This window comes from Pyxicephalus adspersus, chromosome 5 (assembly GCF_032062135.1).
Source record: "Pyxicephalus adspersus chromosome 5, UCB_Pads_2.0, whole genome shotgun sequence".
NCBI lineage: Eukaryota > Metazoa > Chordata > Amphibia > Anura > Pyxicephalidae > Pyxicephalus > Pyxicephalus adspersus.
The window spans coordinates 63,975,457-63,984,180 of record NC_092862.1 but is presented as its reverse complement, the minus strand read 5'-3'; the positions used below and the strand labels follow the sequence as shown (position 1 = coordinate 63,984,180).

Sequence of the window (8,724 nt, the reverse complement as noted above, 5' to 3'; positions counted from 1 at the left end):
CTGTTGTCTTTAAAGGGTCATGTCATGCATCCACTATCAGAAAAATGAATGGTAATAATAAAGAAAATTACCAGGTGGTGTGCTTGTGGAAGTATATGTAAAGTCAACCCCTTTTTCACATCTATCAAGCTTTTATTATCTCATCTATTTTTCCTGGTAACCATTTTCACAAAGACAGAAAATAATATATCGAAAATGCTAGAGTTGCAACCAAACCAAGAGCTATGGGGAAATCATACAGTCTGGTCATCTGTTCCAATTGTGATAGTTTAACAAGGAAATTGTCTTTTATTTCTAATTTGTTCTTAGGACAGAGCATAAGGAAAAATCTATCAGATAGCAAAATAAAAATAAAATCAAAGTGGTTTTAACCCTCTTCTGCTATATCAAAAATATAAATATTAAATTTACTATACATTTAAAGGGTTTTCTCGACTTGAAAGTAAGTTATTGGAATTGCTTTTAAAGGTCTGATGGACTGTGTAGACTTGAATTGATATTCTTGTTGTATTCTCCATAAAATAAATTAATGCATTTTAAAATTAGGCAGAATGGGAAGCCCTTTATATTGATCCCAGCAGGAGTGCAGGCCCAGGAATACAAGTACAGAGATCCCATTAACTGCAAGAGACTTAAGAAAATGTAATTGACCAAACACTGAAATTTCACATTTAGGTGGGCTTACTCATTGAAATGTGTAAGAATAGCATCAACCAGATACACATAACATATTATGTTTACGCTTATTATCAACATGCCTTATTTCATCAAATTAACCCTGACTCTGAAACCAGGAATATAGCTGGACATGCAATTTTTTTTCTCCTTAATGAGATTCCTGTTGACGGGGTAAAGGTGAAAGGATTGAACATAGGACTTGTCAGCTTAGAAAGGGCTCATGATTCAGTTTATGCTCCCACTTTGCCTAAGGCTCTTACTGGGGAAAGGGAAATGTAATATTAGCCAACTGCCTATTTAGAAGTAAAAAACACCAATTGGTTCAGTGGAACAGTTCTAAAATACATTTTAAAAACATAGCCCTTTCTCTGTGCAGTAAGATATTTAATCTAGTTTATTTACAGAGATACCAGTCAAACAATATGCCATGATTATTAGATTGCACTAATGCTTGTTTTAAAATGTTTAATACAGAACATAGGAAAAACAAAGGGGAATAAAGGAGCAACACATCCAAGTGGATAGTAAATGAATGCAAATTTATATAATGTTATAGAAATGCTCATACAATCATTCACAGACACATACATAGGCATACATTCATCTAAATGACTAAATGAGCTGTTGTAATGATTTCCATTGATACATCTAGTGCAAGCTCTTATTCTCCAATTAACAGTCACATCATCATTGGCTTTTTTAAACAAGTCTGATTTCAGCATAATGAATTCTGATTGGCTGTTATATGTTACTGTACCTAACAATGTGCGCTTAGAATTAGAATTCATATTTTACAAAGTAAGGCAAAATACACAAGTTGTCCTTGCCCTGGTTACCTGGCTGTTTGTGATCTAAGTGCTCATAGGACCTGGAACAAATATGCAACTAGTGAAGTCAGAAGTGTAAATCTTAAAAAGTACTGGGTCACTATGACACTGAGATCAGCAATGACAACGACTTATTTTATCAGTGCATGGTTTTATAAAATCAACATGTACATGTATGCACAGTAACAAAAAATGGCCCTGTTTTTAGTTTGCATGTTTGAAAACTGAAAACGGAGCCAGACCCTGCCTGATTAAAAACCACCATTCACCTGTATTCATTATAAGAAATAGGTGTTTATGAGCAAAATTGAAATTATCTTCCATGACCTTCAGAAGCTAGGATATTCGCACAGACTTCCTTCCATGACCTTGAAAGGAAGTCTATGTGGACTAATTTCAATAAACCCAACAATAACTCATAACAGTCAACCACTTATCTATATGATATCCAGATGTTTTAGAGTTGCTGACAAAGTCCCTAAAACCATTCATATATATCTTTGCCTAGGAGGCACTTACAGTTTAATATCCATGCCACTGCCATACAGATGCTAAAGCAAATTTAGATGGACGCCAGTCAATCTACCCATATAGTCTTGGATTGTAAATGAACCTGAACCACCTGAAAGAGTCAAACATGGTGAAAATATACTAGGGTTGATGCACTAAATAAATAGTGCGCATCTTTTTTTAAAAAAAAAAAATATGGACTGCTACTGCAAAAGTGAACTCAATTTCATCTTCTGGACTAAGCTATAAGATGTCAACCCAACCATCTCTGTTGGAATAGTAGTGATGATTCACTGAAGGAATTGAGAATCCTGGCACAATAAATTGTGTGAATACTCAGTACAATTATCCAATCATGCCAATAGCAAATTAACCACAATGTATTGTGTGAATAATCACAACCCCTTTAGTAAATCAGTCATAGGTGGAAAACAATTCTAGAACTTACAGCAGCTGGGACAATTAATATATATATATATATATATATATATATATATATATATATATATATATACCAGTTTCACAGTGCATTGTTCTACACCTGATAATCCTATGTATGTTTCTCACTACACAAAATAATACTGTCTATAATGATCATTAATTGCACTTTAATTCCCCTTTATCGCAATGTCACCATGTAATTTGATATAGGAAAAAATAAACCTCATTGAAAAAAGCACAGATGAAAAATCTGATGGTGTTGTGCTAGCAGCCTGCCTCCTCCAGCTTGTAATCCTATTAGCAATGCTGAGGCTATTGTGTGACTGTGCATACTGCCTGTGGCTTGGGGTATGCTACAGCAGACTGGACTGGTAATGAGAGTCACATCTGCATGGCTCTAGACATGGAATAACAGTGAGACAAGATTTCCCCAGAGGATTTATTTTTCCTTGAACATTTTTTTTAACCTTGATTGGAAATGCTAACAAGATTTCTTATAAAATCATAACATGTTAAACCCTGTTGTAAAATGAATATGCAATTTCACCTTCCTATTCAGAATCAGATAGGAGCTTCTCATGCAGTTGCAGGACTCACAAGGTGTCTAGAAGTCTCCATGCATGTGCTATATATAGATCCAAAGCAATCATTAATGCACAGCAGAGGGAATGTGAAATCACATGAGAACTGCTTGTTTCTCACTTCCAGAAGCACTCTTTATTGCTTGTTCTAGCATTGTCTTTAGAATAACTCTCATACCATAGCAAAATACATCCACACAATAAAACTGCTCACATGGATCCATTTACAATCTGATGATGAATATATTCTACCTATTAACATCAGACCGAACATGGAAAGGTCACATATCAATATTCGGATTTCTATTCACCTCTCTATCCACCATTGTGCAGAATGATACACATTTGTTTGTAAGCTCTCCATCCCAGCTTGTAACCTTTCAATGTACAATAGATACAGCCTGCTATGAATGGAGCTTTTATAGATCGGGGAGTAGATGGAATAAGTATCTCCTACTTGACGCATAAGCATCCCAATCCTATTGTAAGAACACATATATTGCATTATGGCATGGCTTTTGTTAGAAAAAAATATATATATTTAATGGATGTAAAGTAAAATGTGCTGCTGCATTTTGGAGGATCAGATGGCATGTTGTTGTTTGTAGATTTGCTTTTTTCAGAGAAAGCGCACAATGGTTTTTGTTGATGCTTTCATGTGTATAGACAAGTATACTCTAGACATCAAGAGCCTATAAATAGAAAAAGGTTAGAGCATTTTCCTCTGCTAAATCAATAGAGCTAGTCTCCTCGCAAATACAGCTGAGGTGTCTTATTAATTATGAAACGACTCATCTGATCTACAGAACAAGCGCTCTACCTTTGCAGTCCTAATAGTGGTGACCTTTTGTTCAGCAGAAGCTGCTTCCTCATTTTGCTTTTTTTAATTCTTCCTATTTTTATTTTTTGGGCTTTTTCTTGCATTTTCTTTTGTAACCCTATACTTTCTCTTTTCATTTTTTCCTCTTTTTTTGTGCCCATCTTCCCCAAATTGCTCAGTTTCCTTGGATATTGTTTCTAGTTTTACCATCTTCTTTACCATCAAGGTGTCCTCCTCCCTGTCTCCTTTCTCTATACCTATCTTTTCCTAACTCATTGGGGAAGATTTACTAAAGGATCAGATAATGTATATGGGTACAGCGAACACAGCTGCACGGTATTCACTGTGGTTCATTTATTAAAACAGGAACATGAACAAAACTTCTAATTTAGTAAAATAAATATTCACTGAGCTTAGTGAATAAGTGAAAGTTGTGTGTACATTAAACATCTGATTAATTACATTTTATATTTTTTTTTAACAAAAAAAATGGGTATTGAAAGTGAACATACTTTACTTTATTCACTGTGGTTTGTTTACTAAAAGAGAAATAACAGCTCAATTAGTAAATTTATTATTCACTGATGCAATGATTTCTTTAAACAAAATGTACCTCATTCGTTTTGGCTCATTGAGAAATGACCACTCACTAAATAAATGTTAATTTCACACACTATTTACTAAGTTCAGTGAACAGATATTATGAGATGTGAAAAAGATAGTAAACATTTTCCTTCGGACAATAATATGCAACAGGTCTCTAGTTTTTTAAATCAACGTTTACTATGATTTATTATTAGGTAAATTCACTTCTATCACCCAATCAATAAATACAAATGTTTTTGTATTATTTTTTTGCACATTAAAGGCTGTTTAATTGTAATCCAACTTCACTTTATTTTCCAAATTTACAGAGAGATACTTTGGAATTCTTTGTATTCCTTTAGAAAATCAACCCCATTAGATATCCCAGCATTTGTTTTGCCAAGAGAACTTAGTCTAGTCCTATAGTAACCAATTCTATTTTCTCTTACTGTTTTATTTGATACATTTTATTACATTTTGAATTATCCTTGCTTCTCCCACATCTCTTATCTATACAAAACTATCTTTCTAAAGCCTGTTCTACTAGATAAATCCAGGAATATTTCAAGTATACAGCTTTGCATATTCAAGTAATTACCAAGCCTCTAAGCAAACCTGCTTTAGATAAAATACAATCTCTCTCCAAAAATAAAACACTTCATAACAAATATAGAATTATAATAAAAGACACACTTTTGAAACAATAATTTTATTTAATATCTCATACTATACTTTGTAGCAAATATCTTTTTTTGCTGATTAGAGTTTATAATAAACTTTATTTTAAATTACATTTATTTAGTTTAAAATCAAGGCTCTCTTTTTTCTTATGTCAAAATCTCTTATTTTTATAACTATTTGTTTTAACGGTTATACATTTATACCCCCATTTGTGGTTTACACTGTCGGATACGTAAGTAATATGTGTACACCTAAACCAAGGAGAATAAAGAAATAAAAGGCAGTGAACTTGGAAATATATCTTGGCAACAGCAGATAAAGCTAATTTCCCTCAGCAGTCCATACACCATACTTGGCCATTCAGAAACTCATTCATCCACTCCAGCATTCATTCTACTAGTGTTATCCTTGATAGACTTCCCGTTGCTCGTGGGCGGAGCTATGTTTTCCTTGGTTACATAGTTGCATTGTAATGAGGAAATCATGGTTCTGCGGAGGAGGGGTTATGGTGAACATTAGATTGCTATTTGACCATATGTTTCACATGTGAACATCTACAGCACATCATCCATATGTGACAGATCCCGTGGCTTATATTCAGCATGTTGTGATTTATTGAAAGTTGAGCCCGCTTCCGTTTCCTCCTTATATTATTATTATTGTTATTATTATTATTATTATTATTATTATTTGGCCCAGGGCCTTTCCTGAGTTTCTTTTGCAAAGAAATAAAGGGCTCAAGGTTTCTATTTTGCTATTTGAGGATGTAAAGCTGAGGTCCGGTTTTGGCTGTTGTTGCTCACTGTTTGGTAACATTTGGCAAACAAAACACAAAATAAATAATATAACTTTTTTTTTCTTTTCCACAATCCTAGATGATTATTTTTGAACGTCACAGAGAACACAACGTCCCCGGAGAACGGATAGATACTTCCTCTAGAAATCCAGAAGGTGGCGGTAGTGAGTGTGGATTCCTGAAACTTTGGGTCTATTAGAAGATCCAGGTAAGTAGGGTGGAGAGAGACACCATGAGCAAAGGCAGGATGGCAGTGTGGTCAGGTCTTGGGCTGGCTGATCCATTAGATCCACCACACATTTGGAACAAGCTGCCTTCAATGTTGAGTTTTTTGGAATCCTTTTTCAGTTTCTCCCACATGTCTGCTGCCCCTTCATGACACTCTGCGAGCACTGTGACAGCACAAACGTGAAATTGATTCCAGTATCTGAATGGGACATAGTAAAAGCATGTAGTTAGTTCAACATCAAAGAAAGCAGAAGGCAACCTCAGCTGTCAGAAACACCAAAGCTGTCATAGCTCAGTGCCATGCTGATCCTGTGGCTTCCATGATTTCTGGGTCACTGTTCTGGGAGCTGGCAGATCAGTAGTTTTATTTAACTTGCTGTCTGCTCTTTTGGATCAGAGACTCAGAAAGTATGTCAAGGAAAGCAGCACCTCCAGGATTCGACCCTTTGTCAAATAGTTTAGGTTTCATTAATTCTCTATTCTAGTAAAAGTGAGGGAGAATGCAAATATTTTAGAATTGTCCTCAGAGGTTAGGGGAAATGTAATAGGGACACCAATTCTGGAGTGAAAAGAACAATCCCTAATGATACATAGATAACAAAAATAAACTATTAGGACATTAACCATTTCTGTTCTTTCCACATTAATTATAATTTATATATACAATATATATTTCTCACTTCAGATATCTTGAAATCTGCTCTTGCTGATTCTCCTACAAGACCACTTCTGTGCTTCTGTGCATTAGGCTTATTTTAAATCTAACATATATACAGAGATTTCTCTACCTAAGCATCACTTAATTCGTTTTTTAGTGGGCTAAAATTAAAAAAAATGACTTTTAGATACATAACAAGTAATAATAATTTTCTAGAACTTGCCTATAATTATCTAAATCCATGGATAGATGCATCGTTTCTAATTTACACAAGCAGGCATAAACATATTATAGTTTTTTATATAAAAGCTTTCCCTGTTTTTTATAGAACAATACACAAAGGGTGGATGTTGGCTGATCAGACAGTTTTATTGAGAATCAATTGACCTCAATGTATCTGACTGCACCAATCTTACAGTGTATATGTTAAAATTGTTATGTGAATGTTGTTTAAAATTGCATTGATATTATTGTTCTCATTAATATGAATGTTGTTACTATTTCTTCTTTCATCATATTACTATGTAGGAGTGCATGTCAGTGATGATCTGAGTTATGTCACTACAGCTCCACCACATTGATTGTTCAGAGGATGACAGCAGAGTCCTTGCAGCTGCCATATTTTAGCCTCTAAACACGTGGGATTCCCATCAATTGAGATTTATCAGCTTGGATCAAATGTTCCTCTTGTAGAATTGTACATGCACGCTTCTATTCCCACAGGGGAGCATATATTTAAAATAGATCGCTGACCCGCTGCTACCCTTCAATTGCAGATCTCAACACATGTCTCCCCCTCCCTTCCCTGTCTGTGTAGGTGTGTATGTGGCTGTCTGGTGTGCCAGTGATTGTATTGCCCAGACCTTCCAATGTGTTTTATAGTAAATCAGATCTATTAGATTGAATTTATGAGAAGTCCTATATTATGTAAAAGTCTAATATGGTCACATTTATAATAAATAATGATATATTGAGATGCTAGAGAAAGCTGTGTCTCTGTCCTAATAGCATTTCCCATCAGACATCTAGATTCCTATTAACTCTTTCCTATGTTGAAAATACTATTTGTTGTAAAAACAATTCTATTGGGTTTCATGTATATGATAAATGACCGACAGATCCCAATTAACAGCCGATATTACCATAATAATCACATTTTACTAATTTTAAAATAAGTAATCAATAAATATCAGAAATAGTAAAAAATCGTTTGTTAATGCATTACTACAATCAAAGATTTCACTTTTCTAGTCCATAGCATTCACTATAAGTGAAAAATCAGCATACAGGACTGCAGACATGTGTACAGAATTTTATTTGGTATAAATGGGATATTATTTACACAAGTCGAATCGTTTTGGGAATGTGAACGCTGGTTGCAGCATCTGCAGAGTAGTAATATTGAATTGTGAATGAACATTACCATCCTCACAGTCAGCAAGACATATGGAGAAGATATATATTTATCATTTTCCATTTTAGCAAGCCAAAAGTAACTGTTATTTCAACAGGGACTTTTAATGATGTAAGATTTCGCTCTATGTGTACTGTGAGAGCAAGTATTTTATATTTCTTTGGGTTTATAAATATGGATATATCTTCACAAATAGCATTACTGTGTGTGACAATATGTGAGGGTTGATTTATGAAAAATTGAATAAACTTCTGCTTACTTGTTTGCATATTCAGTGAACACATGTATTGAATATGGAAATATATACTGATTGTTGGACCTTGTTGCAGTAGAAAAATAACTTTAATAAAAGTATATTGGGAAGCAGAAGAATAATGTATTGGAACTCATTAAATACAACATTTAGAATTTGGGAATTAGAAATATGTGTTTATATATATATATATATATATATATATATATATATATATATAAAAGTCATGTTATATTTATTGAATGTTATTTG

At 33.9% G+C, this 8,724-nt stretch overlaps 1 protein-coding gene across 1 annotated transcript in view; it reads right to left on the bottom strand.

The window, feature by feature from the left end:
* Positions 1-1,129: 1,129 nt before the first annotated feature.
* NRN1 (neuritin 1) overlaps positions 1,130-8,724 on the bottom strand; it is a 12,330-nt gene continuing 4,735 nt past the window's right edge. The window contains exon 3 of the mRNA XM_072411757.1: positions 1,130-6,346. Coding sequence (XP_072267858.1) covers positions 6,115-6,346 — 232 coding nt within the window. The 3' untranslated portion in view covers positions 1,130-6,114. The remainder of the gene's footprint in view (positions 6,347-8,724) is intronic.